The sequence below is a fragment of the Elgaria multicarinata genome, chromosome 3, assembly GCF_023053635.1.
Source record: "Elgaria multicarinata webbii isolate HBS135686 ecotype San Diego chromosome 3, rElgMul1.1.pri, whole genome shotgun sequence".
NCBI classification, from domain to species: Eukaryota; Metazoa; Chordata; class Lepidosauria; order Squamata; family Anguidae; genus Elgaria; species Elgaria multicarinata.
In genome coordinates, this window is record NC_086173.1 from 50,109,565 (window position 1) to 50,130,543 (window position 20,979).

Here is a 20,979-nt window from a genome sequence, read left to right on the forward strand (position 1 = left end):
CACTTTGCATGCTTTTGATATTTAATAAAGAGAAAGCTATAAAAAGCAGGCAAGGTAGAGGTACAGTGTTAAGTGCATGAATTCATTTATTTCCTTATTGTTCCAGGGTGGGGTACAGGCACACCAATGAAACCATATCAAACCAGGATGAAATCTATCTCTCAGTGGTGGTGCTCATATGCTCATAGTTTAGTGTCATAGCCTATACATCTCAATGAAGCAATGATAAATAACTATCACCTCGTTCAGGTGACATGCTAAAACACAGTGGTTAAGCATTTTGAGCTGAACATTATGGCTTAGCGTGTTATCTGAACAGGCCCAGTATCTGGAGACCCAAACCCACCCTCTGCCCTCATGTCAGGCATGAATATTTTACCGCTGCTTCCTGCCCAGAATGCACCTTGTTTGGGACAGGAAGGCATCTCAAGGTACAAGACAGCCATGGAAGGAGAGTGGCAACTGAAAAAATCTGCATGATTTCCAGGTTTAGTACTGCTGAGGTGGGAGTGGAGAGTAGGGCATGGACATGTTGCTGTTTTCATTTTTTCACCCAACTCTCACTGAGCACATATAAGGCAAGGAAGCTGCAGCTTCTGCAAGTCATGCCTTACTAGATAATATTTCTACAAGGGGTCTAGGCAAGTCATTTACTCCTGCTATGCAAAGCAGAAGCTAGGATGGATCCGCACTGTCCAAGCAGTGTTTTGTACAGCTGTATTTTGCAGGTGGCTCCTTGCTGTGTTTGTTTTTTTACTGCCTTAATGGAGGGAGTATTAAAATGGCATCCCTGACTTGCTGCCTATAGTGGTACTGCTTAGGATTCTACCACTTAATTGTGTTGGATGTCTAAACCTGAAGTAAGCAGAGTAGCTGGGAACTGTGGGCTAATTTCAGTGTGATCTAAGCATGTTAATCTTTTGGTTACATTTGGCCATTTAATGCCACATTCTCTGAAAGGTAATTAGTAATTTATAACCAAACAAATACAAGGAAGAAGATAAACAATATTTTCTCCCTAACATGCACAATCAGGGCTGATCCTACCATGAAGTGGCCTGGCGTAGGAAGCAGATTTGGGATACTATTAAAAAAGCAGCAAAATGTCAATAATGTAGTTTATTATCATTATTATTATCATCATCATCACGGGAGTGGGCGCCTTTCAGATTTTCAGGTTGAGGTACCAGATTATCTTTCTTTGGCTGTCTGTGAGTGTAATTTTTTGTTCTGATGAGTGTATTATCACTAAGAGCTGTGTGACTAAGGTTCCATTAGGGCAACTACATCCCCACATTTATACTGACACAAAGTACTGTAACTAAGGCACACTGGGACTTTTTGATAAAAATTGCCCTCACTCCCACTGTACAAGGTGTCACTGATTTATTATTACCTGTCTTGAAAGAATCGTCGAAACCCAAATGCAATCAGTTTGAAAACAGATTCCATGACAAAGATGACTGTAAAGATGTAATTGCAAATCTTCAGAGCTTCATCAAGAACCTGAAAATGTGGAGACAACTTCTAGGTTATTACAATATCTTCAGGATGATTTGGCTGCCTATAACCACCTGCTTTCCTGTTTTCAACAGGATCCATTCCATCCTCTCCTTAATGAAGAAAAAAGAGAGAGGAAAAGCCAGAATGAAAAGGAGGTAGAAATGTAAGCATATCACAGTTTGAATTGTTGCTGCCATTCTGAGTGGAGATAAGGGCAATAGTCAAGCCCTGCCATTTTTCATGATACCTGCACACAACAGGAGCCATTCACAGCTCGACAAGAGCTGAGCTCCTGCATCTGGATGGACCTCATTCCACCTGAGAGAGGAAGCCTTATGTATCTGTGCTGCCCCTTGAGTGCCAGAGGAAAAAGCACATGCAGTGTTTCACAGGTGCCATTAAGGACTGCATATGAAATATACAGGGTGCATAGAATTTTATGACGTAAAAGCTCTTTTGCCCAGTTTGTTTTCCCCCTCCCTCAGTGTGTCATGGAAACACAGTGGGAACCATGCTTTTGGCAGGTTGCTTCAGGTTGCATGATTCTACTCTGGCTTTGGGCTCATTATGTGTCAGGAAGACCTGAGATGATGATGCTCCAACTTGGCGTGGCTCTGCCCTTAAGGCAATCAGCCAGACCAGTTCTAGAAAACCATAACCAAACGAGTGGCCTCAGGTGATGTCATCTCTTCTTTGCCTTCATATTTGTAAGAAACGGAAAATAACTCAGAATACATCTTTCACTGCTATAATGACTTTCTGCTTTCCTAAGCTAATAATTCTGAACTTTCTTTTGCCCCTCCTTTAGGTAGAATGCCTCCCATCCAATAACAACAGACCCAACTTGTCTAGGAAGGAGACAATCTATCCTGCCCTTCTAGAGCTCACATTTCAACCTGTTTCTTCCTAATGTGCATGCTTTTCCCAGCAGGCCCTATTAGAGAAGGGCTGTGCTAAAATTGGGGTCTCTTTGTGAACATTATTTTGACTTTCAGGTGGTTTAAAGTGTACCCTTTTCACATCTGTGTGCCGTCCTTCCTGCAGTTCCTTTACCACCATTTTAAAAATACATTCCTCCTGCTATCTACGTGGTCCCAACATGCAGCCAGAGTGATGGCATTATGGCACCAAATAGCCAATCAGAGTTGGCTAAGTGGTGATGTTCTGCAAACAAAGCCCTTACATTTGCCCTCATTCTTAACAAATAGAGACAGGGCCGGCCCCAGACATTTTGCTGCTTGAGGTGAGGGACAAGCCAACCAGACTGACCTTTAAATCTTACTTCAATAATGGTGAAGAGACTGCATCCTCCACTGTACCTGAGGGTACCTGAGTGCAGGGCAAACCACATACCACACACAACTCCGTTCTCCAACTTCCAGCCATGGCTCAATGCTCCCCAGCATCTGCTGCCTGAGGAAGCTGCCTCACACGCTGCCTAATGGTAGGGCCGGACCTGGATAGAACTCATACTGGGCCATTGCCAAGGCAACCAGTCTGATACTCTGTCTTGCCACATTGCAAGGGTAGGCAATGAATCCATCAGTACAATAAAGTATAGTGATAAAAGACATTCGGTTCCACCTAAGGAGATCCCTGTATAGAAGGAAGCTTCTGTGTGCCAATTACTTACTGGATCAGGAAATTCACTTAAATCTGATGTGCATCCAAATGCATATCTGTGTACAGATGCTAACTATCTGCACTCTATTGCTTCCCAGCGCATTGATCAAGCTATGGGCAAAGTATATGGATGCACATTCCACTGAAAACTAAGCAGTGTGTTGTAGACAAAGTCTGTACTTGGGTGCACAATTCAATGCACATCCAATTTAAACAGTGGCTTATGATTCAGACAGTGATGGCTGTGTGGAACCCTGGACCTTGTTATTTGGATGCACAGTGTTGGTTTGACAGGAAACCATTACTATTTAAATAAATACCAAGAGTTACTGAGTAGAATTAGCTAACAGAGTGTGTAAAAAGCAACAGCAAACTTGTTTCCTCTGGTTCATAATCAGGAAATGTGCCATTCAGCAATGCCAGACATAGTTCAGAGCACAGCTAACAACATATTTCAGTTTGAAGGAATGGGATCATATAATAACTTCCCACAATATTTACAAGACAAACCAGCCACCTGGGTCATGCACTCCCACCTTAAACACGGCGTTTCATGCCACTGGCTTTTTTTTTTCTTTTAAAATGATTCACATTAGTCATTCAGGTACTGTCTAGCTTCAATAACTGTTTCACCTTTCCTTTTGTATTGCATTTATACCTTTTCAAAGTGGTCTGGAATAAAAATAAGCACAGTACACAGACTGGCAGCCATTTCCACCTAACTGTCATAAGCAAGTGATTTGACAGTTCATTGTAAGTGGTTGTTATTATAATTTGAATGTGATCTTAAATACAAGAGTTTGGCATGCTAATATACCAAGGGCCTGCTGCTTAGCCAAAATGCTAAGTCACCACAGTAGAAATAAAGAGAGGTAGTTGGTTTTCGGTCCCGCTGAATAATAAATCCTTGAGATTGCAGAATACATTGGACAGTCAGCTAATGCAGTAATGGGGTTAAAACAGGCTAAAGATTTCAGAATTTGATTTAGGGCGGATCTGCAGAATGTGTTTTTACAGGCATTGTAATCCCTAACTTACTGGTTTATCAAATGATGCCCCCCAACCCCAGTCATAGCCCTACCATCATCATCATCATCATCATCACCACCACCACCACCACCACCACCATAATCAACAACATCATCAAAATTTATACTCTGCTTAAATAAGCTCTAGAGGGCTCTGAAATCAGCCTACAATATAAATCACTAGTACAATAAAGGGCAAATAAGGGCACAATGCTATGGTCCCTGGGAGGGCACCCCAGAGGCCCATAGGATAAAGCAGAACTCCTTTTCTGCCTGCACAGAGGGATGTCTACAGGCAAAGGAGATGGTCTGTCCATGCAAGCTTCCTCTTGGCGAGTTTGCATATCACAATAAGCCACCCTGAGAATAAGCCATGGTGTGTGGTTTGTTTGCTTGCTAACCAAGGTACTCCAAACAGACACTGTGCAGCTTCTATAGCTAGTTTAGCATGACATCTCAATGTGGCCAGTGTAACTTAGTAGTGCTTTTTACAAAACAAACCTATGTATGTATGTATGTATGCATGCATGCATGCATTTATTATCAGGAATGAAAAGTAAGTGGACTGTCATTTTGCAATGATAGTCACCTTTGGACAAAAATAAAATAGTTAACACTTTTATTACAATTAAGTGTCACTGTGCACATGAAAATCTCATAAGAATTGCAAAGGTCCTTCTGTATGGCACTTGGCAAAGAAACGGTGGCTAAAACCCCCCCCAGTGTCCCCCCAAAATGGTGTCAATGCTGAATATCATAGTGGAACATGAAATTCAGGGTTTCTATAATGATACTTCAAGAAACTAAAAACTGTCTTGAACTTGCTGGGTTCCTTGAATTCTTGCCACTAGCAAATGACAGGAACAGCATTCACATAAGCAAAGGTCATCAGCTTTAATCCTTTCTTCAGTTGATGTGTGTTTTTTCTCTGACACTGAAGCTGACAGAACCAGCATTTAGGACTGGGCCCTGAGTATAATCTCCACATCTTTGCCAATTCTATTTTGGCAGCAATTAAAAGTAACGGGATAAAAACCTGTTTGTGATCTATGAAGGCAGCTTCAAATTCAATATAGTTTTAAAAAAGATTAACAAAGGATCCCTCTCGAAAGACTCTCCCACAGAGATTAGTTTGCCAGGGAGAAAAGGTCTTAGACAAGTGCTTGGGTTAATGCTCAGTTGTTCTGCTAGAACACATGGAGCTTTTCTACATGAGGCATTTATTGTGTATTTGTCATTCCTTACTTAACGGTTGTTTATGGGTTCTTCAGACAATGACAAGAGCTTCCAATTTCCCTTCTGATTTTAAGAGCACTTTTGTGGGGGTATTCAGAGCAGGGAAGATGCAGTATTAGTTGGGAAAATGAAACTAAATGCATACCCTCACTTGTGTAATAATTTCGCTATACCACAGCACCACCTAGAAGTCACGTAGCATAAAAGTAGGAAAGGACAAGTTCTTTGTGTAAATCTCAATTGATCTCAATTCTGCGATGAATGATGTTCTGGATCACTTCACATAATAGGAAATTCCTACACAGAAGGCCCTTCCTTGTAGGAATTAACATGTTAAACACACTTAGATTGGTGTAGATAAGGTGTAGCAATACTACACAAGTAAACATCTGCTGGGAAGTCACCTATAGCTATGGCTTCTGATCTTTGTGAATTCTGACATGAACTAATCAGTGTTGAATTTAGGAACAAGCCATGTAAGCCATGGCTTAGGGCCTCATAATATGAGGGGACTCTAAATATTTTGGTGATATATAAGATGCATTATAATTGAAATTGCTTTGAGTAAATATGGTGGAAAGTCTAGTTTGACTTACAGCAGAGTTGCCTTATATAGAAGCATGGTAACACGGCATTTATTATTGGAGGCAATAAACACAGACTACAGCCAGATTAAAAGAAGTTCAAATCAATTTACTTTATTAGTGATTTTATAAACATCTTTAGAGAAGGCTATCTAACACTGTTTAACTACAAGCACCTCCTAATGCTGAGTGGTACCCTTTCATTACCCTTTCTATTATAATGTTGTACACTTATTTATTTATTTATTTATTTATTTATTACATTTTTATACCGCCCAATAGCCGAAGCTCACTTTTCCCTCTTTGTTTTTTATGGTGTGGGGCCTCTGACTCTTGTCATGGTTTAGGGTCTCAACATGTCTTAATCTGTCCCTAGAACTGATCCACATCTCCAGTCAGAACATAATTATCATTTTTTTTTCATGATACAGTTCTCGGCTCAAAAATAAAATAAAAAAATCTGCATTAAAATGCAGATTTTAGGATAAGTTTAGAAATGCATATTTCATAAGAAAAGTTTTAAAATAGCATTCTTTTACGCAGATTTTGTTTTTAAAAAAGGCAAATTAATGCAGAAATGGCACAGAATGAACACATACAAAATTTGCATACAGATGGGAAATAGACTGATCTGTGCATGTACACATCTTAATATGCACACATGCATGTTATTAAGCAAGGGCATTACGTGGCATGTGGGGACTTTCTCTTTTAGCCTTTCAAAATTCCTGCTCTGCTGAAATTAAGCTACTTCTAGATGCTATATGATGTGTTAAAATATTTAGATACTGACAAATTAAGATTCATTGGTTCTAACTCTAGTCACATGCCATTAGATAGATTGCAAAACTACTAATAGCCTTGGGTGGGGATTCGCATCCCCATTTGCATCCAGCCTTTTTGGTGGGGCCTGGATATGTGTTGCAAATTATAATACTCATTGCAATACTCTAGATCAGGGGTTGGTAAATTGTAGTCTTCCAGATGTTTTGGTCTACAGGTCCCATGATCTCTCACTATTGGCAATGCTGGCTGGAGCTGATGGGAATTGTAGGCCAAAACAGCTGGAAGACCCCAAATTTCCTACCCCTGATCTAGATGTCACTTCCAGATGTGGATCCCAGAATCCCTTGTTGGATTAGGGCATCTATCTCTTGCTCTGAATAACCAACTTTAATCCGATATTTGCCTATATGTTGCTAATCACAACGGCTTCGGCTATTGGGCGGTATAAAAATGCAATAAATAAATAAATAAATAAATAAATAAATAAATAAATAAATAAATAATCATTCCTGGATCAGTGAAAGGAGCTCCTTGTCAAATGGGCTAAGTCTGAACTCCCATGGATTTATCCCAGTGACATAGGCCTTAATGGTTCAAAAAAAAAAAAGGTTGAACAGGAGAGGCAGGATGGGATACATCTGCGAGGTCCCTTTGCACAAAGAAAATGCCTGAACTTTTAAACTGTTGGCTTCCCCCACTCCACGGCATGACTCATGGGAACAGATCCAAATCTTATCATAGTAAAAACACACACTCAAAGAACCTCTGTCAAGTACCTTCCTCCACATACGAAGAATCTCCCCAATGAACGTCTCTCATTCTTATGGGGATACACCATGCTGGATTATGAATTAATCTTTTGGAATGAAACCATAGTTGTATCTGTGTATATTAAAATGCTATTTATTCAGCCAAGACAAAGTATATAATTTCATGTCTTGATTTAATATTGAGATAGAGGAATATGACTCCCTTTTAAAAAGATCCCTCTTGGGTTTCAAAATAAGTACAATTGATACTGCTTGGTTATATACAGTTATTTGACTGCTTTCACAGACAAAGCTGGGTGGGTACAGATCCACTATATCATCATGTTCTCTCCTTCAGTATGGCAACAACATTATTGTTGTTTCATCCATTTTGCCCCTGAGTCAGTAGATGCAAATCTAACTCCTTCTTGAAGGGATGATAATGTTTGCTAACAGTCTGTACTATCTACCAATACTTTTCCAGCCTACCTTGGGTTGCTGGTAGTGCTCCATGGCCATGGTGATGACGTTGAGCCCAATCACACCTGTGATGAATAAATCAAGGTAATGGGTGGTGCACATTTGGTGAATCAGAAGTCGGAAGCGAGAGTAATCGGAGTAGTATGGTTTACACTGCGCTTCTGAAAAGGAAAAGAGTGGAGAAGCAGATCAGGTATTTTCTCCCTTTCTTACCACCAGTTTAGCACTGGTTTCCAAACTTTCCAAGTTGATGCATTCAAATTTATTACAATAAGGCTTTTTACAAGGGATGGGGTCGGGGGAAGGAGATTATATGTTACCATCATTAATGCACAGCAAGGCTACAAAATCATGTATCTGTTTAAGCAGCTGCAATAGAACATGCACAACAGCCAGGCTTTCAGGATTAGAGATAAAGTGAGTATAGCATGGAATCATTTCAGGTTCCAAGATAATTTTTGGTGTAAAGGTTACTGTTTAAGTATATTATTAAGTATACACTTTTTAAAATGTATGTAAAAGAAAAGAAAAATTGAAAGTATGTAACCTATGATCAGAGGATTTATATTAACGGTGGCTTGAAGCATGCTTAACTGGAGCATATGCCCCACATTAGCTTCCCCAAGGAGCTTGGGGAAGAGAGATCAAGTCTTGGAGCAAGTTGGAGATGATCTGCAAAGGCTTTAGAAGGAGAGAAGCAGAGCAGTGCAATCTTGTATTTAAAGGCTTCCCATTACAATTTGAGGGAGGAAGCGTATGCCAAGTAACGTTTGCATGCCTATGGATATGTGTTCTATTATACAGATACAATACAGTGCCCATCTAACTTGGAACCCTGTGCTCAGCATATATATAAGTGTGAATGAATAAAAGGGTTCCAACCAAGGCAAAAGAAGTTTTCAGAAGATTGTGATTGGGCAAGTAGTATAGAGTCTTAAGAAGAAATACTGGAACTTAAAAAGAATAAATAGACATATATGAGTCAAACTATTTTTTAAAAAACCATATTAATTTATAGCATTTTGAGGTGCATAGGAATGTTGAGGTGGTGGTGGAAAGACCCCGGCACCTTAAGTTCTCAGTGCTACAAAAACAATTTAGGAAATAATGTGGGTGATTGCCCAGTCAGAATTTCTGTCTAGGAAATAAATGATCTTCCATTTATATGCGATTGCCAAAGTGCAGATGTCCCTGCTAGTTTCCTATGTTCGGCTGCATCAGGGATGACACTTATTCTTTAGACCCCGAATGTTCCAGCAGATAAACTCATTTACGCACCTAATCTCTAATGAGGAAATGCCAACTCTGAGTCTATAATTCAGGGCAATTTTCAAACAGGCATTATAATGTAGCACAAAATGAAAAGGACTGTCTTGAAGATGTCAGAGTATAATAATATGCCCATAATTAGATGATCAACTGGTTATGAAAATTATTGAGCCAAGAGAATTGAATGGTGTGGTATTTAGCAACACTGAACAAATATAGGATTTCATGTATCGTTCCGAATAGAAAGAGTAGGACAAAGTGTGGATATCAGTGATCTTGAGGCAAAACTAATTTTTAGGAGATGGCATTTTTGCAGGGAGTGTGTATATACTTTGCTTCTCAGATAGTCAAGATAGGACTAAATTAGTCCTAAGACAGGCACTTATCCGGCTGGCCAATCATTTTGCTTGGTGGAGGAGCGGCCATGTGCGCTTTTCCTCCATCTAGGCACCTAAAATAATGTGGTGATACACGTCCTTCCCATGAAGATCCATACACCGAGGGCTCAGTTTGTGGAATGTTTCCTTCTTCTTTGAGATGGAAGAATCACATGAATTTGGCACTTGAGCATGTGGGCCTTTACAAAAAGGGCCCAAGCCACAAGCAGCGTTGGGTGTGCACTGGTGAGGGCATGTTCTTGTTCCTCCCATGCAAAATTATCATCCAGCTAGCTGGGTGCCTGAGCTAGGATCTAGCCACAGGCTACATGGTGCATGTCTTGTTTTGTTATGTGAAACATCCAAATCTACCCCTCTACACACCCCAGACCATAAAGTCTGAGAATCAGAGAGAAGAAACTTAATCATCTAGGAACTTATTCTATGGGGTTTGGTCAAGCGATTCCAAATATTTGCTCTAGTACTCAAAGTAAGAGACAACACTGATTCTTGCATTCGGGACTGCCAGTCTGCAGATAATCTGACCCTGAATGTCGTGGAATATTATTGAAGCAAAGACATATAAAAATGAATTTTGATGCTGAATTTATTCAGCATTTCTAAAAAAATATATCAACAAAAAAGCTAGACAGGTTGGTAGCTGGGTGACTCACAACTTTCCTCAGAGCTCTCAAATTCTGCATAAATATCCATAAAAACAGAGATATCTCAATGGCATTATGCAAAACTATGAAGAGGAAATTAACTAAAATGTTTGAATAAAATTAAGTTAAGAACTGGGGCCCTGGCTATGAACCAAGTTATAATTTCAAAGAGAAACCCCATTCTAATTTGCTGATCTCTTATTGTTGAATGCTTATCCATAATTCACGTTCAAGCAGGAAAAATGTCACCATTTCTTCCTTTTCTTTGGAAGGATTTATTTATGAATAATTACACTGGAATCCAAGGGTTCAGCTATGACTGGCAGATTAATTCTAAACCTCACACAATAACAAAAGAGGCTGTTAACATACAGCAGGGATTTTTACAGAGATTATAAAACGTTACCTGCATAGCAACAAAGCATGTGGCAGCATAACCTTATAAGCAGGGTTGCTCATTTTCCATTCTGTATACTGTGGGTGAAGACAGACGTAATATTTAAAGAAAAGCCACAGCAGGTTCTTCACCTGTGGCAGGAACCTAGCTTCATAATTTGCATGACAGGTGTACATTTTATCCTGAAACACTATCACTCTTGTCCCTCCTACATGACTCAGGTGGTCTGATGGCCTTTCTTTCTTTTTTTAAAAAGTGATGTTTGTTTACCTGTTTTTACTTCAATTCTTTGCCATATTAAAACACTCATTTAAAAAAGAAACTTTTTTTTTTTAAAAAAAGAGTTGTATAACTCTTCCAGGAATTGTAGAAAGAAACATCTTGATGATGACACAGGCACTGACCAACTGACACTGGTCTCAGACAGTTTTTGCTGCACCTTTGCACAGCCATGCCCCCATAACCACCCAGAGCTCCTCCTGAGAAAAAAGGTAGTTTTTGGTCTGAATGACTGCTTATAAGCCAGCACCACTGTTCCACAAATCTTAACGTCTGTCTTCACCCTGTATATGTAACTATAACTCTAGATGGTGATTCAAAGGCACATGCTACTTTCTGTTTCTTTAGCTAATTTTAAAATTGGTGTCAGATAAATAAATCTGTAATGTCACTGATATAAACGTTTCAGTATCTTTCAAGACCTTTATTAATATAGCACTTCGTCAGCCCTGCTTTTAAATCCTGCTAACCAACAGTTTTCTCATGCTTGGCATGCTAGTCGTGCATATTAGTGAAAATTACACCTTTTAACTTGAAATAAACCACAAACAGTAACACCATGCTTCCTGTGGGCTTTAGAATAACAGGTACTGCATTTAGGTGGGCAGGGAACATTCTTTTTGAATAAAAGCATCATTTTTCTTGCTGGTGTTATAAAGAAGTCAAATTTATGATGGTAAATATTATGATCTGTAAATATTGGTTCTTAGAAGTCCTACGTAGATCTGACATCCCTGCCCCCTATGAAGCAGCATTATTTGTACTTATAAAAATATAAGAGGTACCAACATCTTGGGAAATACAGACATCTGTCCAAGTCCAGGGTGATGGATCATCACACACAATAACACAACACCACAAATACTGCTACAATACACTGAGATCAAGAACAACAGGGACACTGCAATTAGTTAACAAGATGCTAGAAAGATTAAGAGAATATCCTGACACTGAAAGCAGGGCCAGTGTCAAATTCCAGTGAGCCCTGGGCATAGTGATGCCAGTGGACTCCTGCTGCTTCCGTGCCCCTTGCCCACCAAAGCCACCTACTCGCTTGCTAGCCAAAGCTCTCTCCCTCCCTCCCTCCCTCCCTCCCTCCCTCCACCAAAGTACTTGTGTTTTGAGTAGTAGCAATATGAACCAATCAGTTAATGCCTTTGGGAGGCCATGGGCAATGAAGGCACAGAATGGTCTTCAAGACATCCAATGTCCTCTTTGGCCAAGTCCTTCCCCACCCCCAACCCCCATGCAGCATCTGATTGGTTTTGATCACTGCTACTCAAAATGTATGTTTTTAAAAAACTTTTAATGTGGAGTGCTGCGGACTCAGCCACAGTACTTCCTTTTGCCGATGTGGCTGACCAGGTGGGTGAGTGGATGGGGAAGAGGATTGTGGCAGGCATGGGCACTTCTGAGTTTCTTGGGCCTTCAGCAGCTGCCCACCCATCATGCCAACTGCTGATGCCAGACCTGGCTGAGACAATCAATGGTGTGGGTGTGTGGGTGTGCATGTATGTATGTACATGTAAGAGAAGGAAAATGGTAGGAGAAGAAAGCAAGAAAATCAGGAGATACAACAAAAAAAGCTCACAACAAAGCAGTGGGCACCAGCAAGTAACAGTGATTCTAAATCAAGCTGCTTTACTACGTCACATTGGAAAAGGAGGAATGGATTTATATTGATTTAGAGACGTAAGGCCTATTCAGACAACATGCTAAGCCATGGTTAGGCCACTAACCCTTTTACAGCAAATGGTTAGTGAGCGTGTTCAAACCATGGTTATGTAGCCACCATGGTTAGGAATGGTTCACATGACATGCTAAATCATGGTTCACATCACATGTTAAGCCATAATATTTAGCTCAAAATGCTTAACCACTGTGGCTTAGCGTGTTGTCTGAACAGAGTCATCAGAAAACACAGTCTAGGCAACTAAAGGTGCCTCTGATAGAACTGGCAAAGCACCTCTTCATGTAATGCTGCCATCATCTATTTAAACGTGATTTCTATTCATACATGCTTTGTATGCTCATGATATTACAGAGCTACTTGCTACTAAGGTAATGTCAGCCTTCCCTACCATAGTCACATGGAAGACTATATATGGGCATATATATGTATAATATACATACCAGAAGGAAGGATGAAACATGATAAAGATTATTGGATATTGTCCAGAATATTGTCGGAGAGGATGCGTACCATGTCAGAGCACACTACGCTCATACAACCATCATATTGACCTTACAGTGATTGTAACCCTAGGGAGTAAACATGCCAACTGAAAGCATCCTTGTATTCACAACTTAGGCAGGATGTAGCCTGAAGCAGGGAAAACACATTCCTCCTCCCACCCTCCCTACAAAGTCACTGGAACGATGCTCTGAAGTGATTTGGTGTGGCAGCTGCAACCGACTGCCTAATGGTGTTGGCATTTACGTATCATTTTGAATGACATCTGAAGTGGCCTAGCCCAGTATAATGTTCTGCAAACAGGGGGTTGAAAACTCCCCCAAGCCCTCCTAGAATGGATGAGAGGTCAGGGATGCATCACTCACTAAGCAGCTGGATTTACAATCTGTCCAGAGAATAGTAAGTCCAAAGTGATGTGCATGGGAGTAATGTTGACATTTAAACAAGTGGTTTTATTAGTCTTTTTAGTGAATGGCATTTATAAGAAAGAAAGAAAGAAACAAAGTGGAAAATGGTTAAATTATTCCCATTGAGAGTTTTCCAGCTGTGATAGACAGCAGGTCCCAAAATAAAATCCCCATTCTATACCAGTAAACAACACAGATAGACAGTGCAGAAAACATCACCTTTTCTTTCCACCCTACAAGATTTGCAAAATGCAAAGGAAGATAGACATCCTGGGTTTAGGTTTGAATTAAGCTACAGAAAGTTTGCAGAGCATGGTAGCATTGTTGGGTTTCCATCATCATACATGCTTAAGATGTTTATGAAAAAGAGCCTCTCTCTATCGTTTCACACCAACGAGCATCACATTATATTTGGAAATGTTAGAACCACTATGAGGAAACAACAAAGGAAACACAAAGCACGAGTCTGAACATCAGACATAAAAAGGGGCGAACTACGAAGTTCTTTCTGAGCCTGTGCTGGAAAATGGTCCATTTAAGATGAATCCAAAGCATACAGAAACAAACAAACATAACACTCAAATGTACATCTAAGATGTGATCGAGATCATAACCACACTGGAATTATGGGTACTGGGAGATGTTCCTTTAGCCCTTATCCAAGGACTGATCTCCTAGCCCATACAGAGAATATAAATGTGTAAATGCATGGAAATGAAACATAAAGAATGATAACGTTTGAGGAGATTCAGAAATAAATGAAACAAACTGGGTCATTTTTAGCCAAGTCTTTAAATACTGAAAACCCCTTTCTGATTTATTCCACTGTAAAACATTTCTTTAAAAAACTCACTACTTTTATTCTTAAGAGTTGCATGCATCACAGATTAGCTTTGCATCTGTCAGGGGTTGTGTACATATCCTTAAAAAGGCACTGTATTCATTTAGCCCCTGACCAACTTGGAAAAGACTCCTTGTTAAGCTGCTTCTAGGTTATTCCAACAAATCTGTCAAATGCATGCAACTTTTCTTGGCTTTTCAAAATTGTAGCGCTTAATGGTAGTGTCTTCTTCTGGCTTACAGCTGATCAGAAGTTCAGCAAAGACCAGGGCAGGATCTACACTACTGCTTTAAAACAGTTTATAACAGTAGTGACAACTGTTGGGGCCCAGGACACACTCCATATACAGTTTTCAAAATGTTTTCAAAGTGTCAAATCCTGTTTGGTGCAGTTCTCTCCCAGGAAAGTCTTCCTGCATAGTCACTGAGGTGGAAAAGGTACTTGGGAGTCTCACACAAAATTTACCCAGTCTGGTTTCACAAATATATAATTTGGTTAGAAGGATCTTCTGGCAGCAATAAGACGATCAGGTATCTGATGCTGAATAAAGATGCAGCCATAAGCTGAACATCTGAAATATTGCTTCTATTTTGATTTTTTTAAAGGTGAATGAAAAGTGCTGTGCTTCATTAGGCAAAGCATGGTGCTGTGCATGCTGAAGGAAATGGAAATCAATTGTTGAGCTGAACCAAGATTATAGAATTTATTTGGACTACATGTCTATATCTCTCTTGCTGGGAGTAAACCCTGAGAGCAATGGAAAGGTTTGCCTTTTCCCTAACATGTTAGTTTTATATTTGTATGGACCTTTAATGATAGGGTTTTGGCAGAGGGGAGGTGGGAGGTATGGAGGGGCATTCAATCACATGAGCCCAACGGCAATCTGAAGTGGCACAACCGCAGTAAAGGCCTAAAGCTTAGGTCCAATGTGGATAAGGGATTGACTCCTATATACTTAGCAGCATAATCCTAAACACATTTTGGAAATAGTTTCCATTGATTTTGGTGGATCTTACTTCCAAATAACAGTGCTTAGGAGGATTGTGCATAGTCATAGATCAATATCTAGGCTATAACAGGGACAGCTTATGCACACATAGCATTTTACCTTAAGAAGTCATTAATGCATTGACTTCAAGGGGGATTGCAAAGGAGGAAGTGGCTGCAAGAAATTTCCTAGTTGCCAGTGATCGTCTTCTGCAGGTCACCCTTGAATTTCTGCTTACAGGAAGCTTCTGTTTGTGGCAGTCACACGGGGAGTGGGGAGCAAACTGATCCCTCTTCTGGATGCAGCCAGCAGAGCAGCAGACTCTTCTGGCCACTATTTGGGCATGTTGTGGGCAATTCCTGCTCCAGGAGCCAATTGGCTCCATTGGTGCAATGGAAGGAGAACCGCCCCCCTCCCCCGGGGTTCATTCCTAGGCCATAAATAGAGGGCCTAGACAGCACCTCCAGCAGTGGCATCACCAAGTTCTCCACACACCTTCTCCAGTTTTGCTTTTGCTTATAGAAAGGGGTGGTATGGAAAGGGGTGAGGTGCCAGTTCACGAGGGCTAGGAAGGGATTTTACCCACATTTGTGAAGTGGGATTTTTGCATTCCTCATAGCTATACAGTTGTTGTAGATGTTGTTATTGCTCCTGTGCCCCACCATCATACCTTGCTGCTGCCAGCCACAATTACTGGAGCCTCTACAACTGGAGTCTCCAAAATGGTACCCATGGTCACCAATGTACCTGTACTGTAGAGCTTGGTGCACACCAGCATCCCTGCTCTTCCTGAGTTTTAGTTTATTTCTTCAGATTTTGAATTTTTTTTTTTAACTGGGAGTTTGACATAGCGCAAAAAAAAAAAAAAAGTGATGCCTTCCATCACCATCTTTATTTGGGTTTTAAACGAGTGGTTTTGTGCTTTGGAGCTCAGACTCTGCTTCTGCCTCGTCCTTAGGTCCTTGGGCAAGTTACTTTTCTTTTAGTCTCACCAGTTTTTCTCCTACGGCAGAGAGCGCCCATGACGCTCTCTCAACATTGCAAGCATGCCTGCTCCATAATAATATGGGAGCGTCTATGGCATCAAGGTAAAACAAATTAACCCTGGGCTAAATGGTGCACTGAAATAGAATATATGATCAAGCCACATGCAGTATTAGGACAAGGCAGTCAATTGCCCTAAGGTAATTAGTTGTAGAATGATGAGCACATGAACTCCTGCCATTCTTGATTTCTTCTGTCATTGTTATGGTTGTAACAACGTTGCATGGGGAAGAATTTACAGCAATCTAGGGCAGGGTGGTGGTAAGTTTATGCTTAGCTGTGGCAATTGCCCCTGTCAAGGCCAGCACAAAATGAGAGACTTGATCCCTGAGTCTCCACACATTGCAGAAAAGTCAGAGTGGGGTGGTCTCTCACTTTGTGTTTGGCTGAGCACAACAGACAACCACTCAAGGCTTCCAGGAAATGCAGAGAACTCGGAGGAGGAGTTGGGTCTCATCTCACTCTGCACTAGGCTTTGGAAAGAAGGTGTGAGGGTTTCTCTCCCTCCCTCTCTGCTTCTATTTCAAAACCCAGCATGAAACATGAGGCAAGACCATTCCTCCCCACCCACAGGGACTGTGGGTGGGTGGGGAAATCATAGCTGGCTATTATTACTTAGATGAGTCAAAACTTGTGGACCCATAATGATGTAGATGCCCAGGCAGCTTAAGGGCTGGATCCTACAGGAATGATTGCCATGTGTAAAAATAACCCCAAAGTGGATGACCCAAGCATTACCCCCCAAAATCTCTTTTGGAAAGTAGCAAAAGGAAAAGAAAATAATTGTGATGAAAAATAAAATCTGAAAGGATGAATGAAAAACGTAATTAAAAATCAAACGTGTCAGTGGTATGCCAAGCAGGCCAATGCTTTAACGTAAAAAGGGTACAAAAACAGCATGCGTGAAATGTGGAGTAAGCATAGAAAGACCTTCCACCACACACACAGTCTAGCAAAATGCCTCACAGCACCAGTGGCCAGCCGTTAAGTCACGCAGCACTGCCATTCACGTGAGACAAAGATGGCAAGGACTTCCCAGTACCTGGCACTGCACTGGCTGAGCTCTCCATTATTACATCATCCAGCATTAGATCTAGAAGAACGAAAGGGCATTAAATCACCTGAGAGGACGCATGGCAAAGCCTTCATTCCCCCTTCAGCACTTCATTCGCTGTTACTCAAGTAAGGCAAACCAAGAGCTCCACCAGCCGAACAAGCTTCCCATGCAACACCCATCACTTTTCAAGGGGGTTGCTTGGTAGCGATGGGCAGTAGGCTGTGCCCAACTCCACGCCATGAGAAGATGGAGGGCTTTGTGCCTAGCAATGGGCGGATCAAGACCTTAAGCCTCTAGGCAAGGCCTGTTTTAGGATTTATCATTTGTACAGTGCTTAGATGGTTGAGGTGCATCATCGTCATCGTGGTCATCATAATCATCTCCCGTGCCTTTCAATTTGAAATCCCCCAAATGGACATTAAGAAATTCTAAGATTCTAAGATTAATAATTGTATCATTTCCATGAGGTATTATCACAATATTAAGAATAAAAAGAACCCAAATACTGAGAGACTGGAATTCAGAGAGCTACTTTAGGCTAGCCCAAGAACTTACTTAGAAGAATGGGTGACCTTGTTTTGCTGGGGCAGCAGCAGACCCATGTGCCACATCAAGATCTGCTTATACAGACCTGTCATTTCCCAGTCTTTTTGCCATGCAACATTTGGTGTGTGTGTGTGTCCGTCCCATTCAAGTCTAAAACAGTTCTTGGAAACACAGAACTAGTTGATCTTTGGATTCTCAGCACCGTAATGAACAACAAGTGGAATAAGATAAGAGGTTCTTCTCCACTGTGAGATCATGGCAGAGAGCTAAGGGGAAAATGCCCTCTCTTATAAACCAATATAGCTTTAAACGTAAGGAATCTATATGTCACAGTGAAATAACCTAGGAATAGGTAAATAACAGCACCAGGCAAAGGGAAGCCCCCAAATGTAACGATAAGTCACACCTTCCTTGTTCCCAGTCAATACAATATTAAAGTTGTCAGTGTGACATCTGGGCTAACTTACATCAGAAAAGAATATGAACACAGTAATAATTTCAAGAGAAATGTAAGAGGAGCCAAGGTCAGCAATCCTCAAAGAATTAGGCCCAAGGTAGTCTCCACAAAATCCATTCACCAATGGGGCTGTGCCAGGATTAGTCTGGACCTGAGTAACTATTTACTCACATGGTTGTAGTGGGCGCAGAGCAGCGCAGCATAGCATAGCCCAACGTAGGTGCCAATTTCATGGCGTCTGTGATATGGGCAAGTAGGTCGGAACATTCTAGATAGAACAGTCTTCATGCCACTTACCCCAGAGTTGTCTCTCTGTTTCAAAAAACTGAGTAACTAATGGGCTATTTAGAACTTAACATTAAAAGAGTGGTGTGTGTATTTAAAACACCACATTGCATGTGTTACAACTTCTCCCCACACAAGCCTGTTTCTACTGTGGGCAATTTAGAGAAGAGGTGTGGCAAGGGGGAAGGGTGCTTAGTATTTCCCCCGTCCGCTGCTTTTCTGCATCAGCTCCTTTGCTCAAGCTACTTCCCAGGGTTCCAGATGTATGTTTGTGAGGGTAGATCTGTATTTAGATAACTTGTGAGGGAAAAGAAGGGATTGGCCCAGTTTTACCACAAAAACACTTGGCGGAAGAAGAGACGTGACCCTGCTCCTCCCAACTCCTTGTCCACCCCAATTGTCCCCTCCCAAAGCTGCCCAACGGTCTTGAAGTGGCCATCATGGGTTTGAAAAATGCATTTTTGTGCAACACAAAATTCTGCCCTTAGATCGCTACATAATTTACATCTTGGGGAATGCTCCACTACTAGTGCAAATAGGTCACCTGCATTTTCTCCCCTTCATAATTCAAAGTGATAAGGATATCTGTAACTGTATACAAACTGGACCCATGTAATTAACCCAGCTAAAATTATAAACCATTTTTCTCAACAGTGGAGTAACCACTTCATAAAGCTGTGAATCACATATAATCTGATGAGATTTATATTTGTCTCTTATTTCTAAGACTGGCCTTTGCATGGGGCAACGAAGTTGCCCCCTGCTGAAGCTATAAGGACTAAGGTAATGTCCTTAGTGCAGCATCAGAAGGATGGGGGTTAAAGTAGGAAACCTTAAAGTAGGTTTCTGCTACCAATAGTGAGGGGAAGACAGAGAGCCTAATGCCATGGAGATTTAAAGCAGGGCAAGAAAAAGCTGGGCAACACAGGCAAGTTAAGTCTGTGGCAGAAGGAGGGCAGGCAAAGAGCCTAGTGGGCCAATGCGTGAGGCTGCAGGGTTGAGGCCCTTTGAGAGGCATGAAGGCAGATAAGGGAGAAGGAGAGGCGGGCCTTTAAGAATGTACAGAAGAGGGCATGTGGGAAGCGGCATACCCATAGTATAGTGTCATATGCAGGGTTGTTACTATGCCAATCTCACCCTGTTTGGGTCACAACTCTAAGTGAGACTCGATGGGTGTGCATTTGCTTTGTAAATGTGTTTTAAGCATGATCAGAGCTTACATTCCCTTAAGAAGGAACTCTTTTTCTGGAGAGTGTATACAACTATTCTTAAATCCTCCCTGGGGGTGTTTCTACTGTTAATTTACAAGGTTTCCATTTATTTATTTATTTATTTATTTATTTATTTATTTGTTACATTTTTATACTGCTCATCAGCCGAAGCTTTCTGGGCAGTGCAAAATTAAAAACCATAAAATATAACAAGTATAAATTTAAAACATTAAAACGTTAAAATGGTATCTTAAAACCAGCTACATTAAAAACCAACGAAAGCCTGTGTAAAAAAGGCATGTCTTCAGGAGGCGTTTAAAAGATATTACGTTTTCCGCTTCCCGAACCGCATGAGGGAGGGTCCTCCAGAGTGTAGGTGCTGCCACAGAGAAGGCCCACATTTGGCAAGAATATGCATTTGGCAAAATTCTACCCCGCTTGGGAGAGTTTGTGTCTTCACCGAGAAACAACAGGTGGACTTCCATGCTCCCTTTATGCATCAAAGTCCATGTGGTTTTGTGCATGTTATGCTCGTTAGAATGCGTATAGTGTAAATTCCCGTCATTTCCATGAAAACATTTGCAGATCCTGTCCCATCAAAACACAGCTGCAGGAGTGTTTCTCACAGACGTTGTAGATATATTACCCAGAATAGCTGCCATCAGCACATTCACATTTGTACCTGTATGTGTGGGAAGAACCATGCATACAAATCCCATGGACTTTGGCATAGAAAGAATGCAATTACCCTAAGACGCATGGATAACTTATCATAACTATAGGTTATTTGTACATTCCTTGATATATGGATCGGCATACTTATCTCTTGAAAAATAATGTCAGTTCTGAAATATTTTGAAAGGTGTCTCCAGGACACCGTGCAACCTCATAGCTCATAACAGATACCTCTTATTCAGAACAAGATTGATTCACAAAACTCAATAAGAAGCCACAATGGAAATGTGGCTTGGTT

At 41.0% G+C, this 20,979-nt stretch overlaps 1 protein-coding gene across 1 annotated transcript in view; it reads right to left on the minus strand.

Moving 5' to 3' along the window:
• The window catches only part of CACNA1G (calcium voltage-gated channel subunit alpha1 G), a 392,734-nt gene that overhangs the window by 31,345 nt on the left and 340,410 nt on the right, over positions 1-20,979 (minus strand). Inside the window, exons 26-28 of the mRNA XM_063120222.1 lie at positions 17,493-17,543; positions 7,999-8,150; positions 1,397-1,506 (exon numbers count right to left, since the gene is read on the minus strand). Of these exons, the coding sequence (XP_062976292.1) occupies positions 1,397-1,506; positions 7,999-8,150; positions 17,493-17,543 (313 nt within the window). The remainder of the gene's footprint in view (positions 1-1,396; positions 1,507-7,998; positions 8,151-17,492; positions 17,544-20,979) is intronic.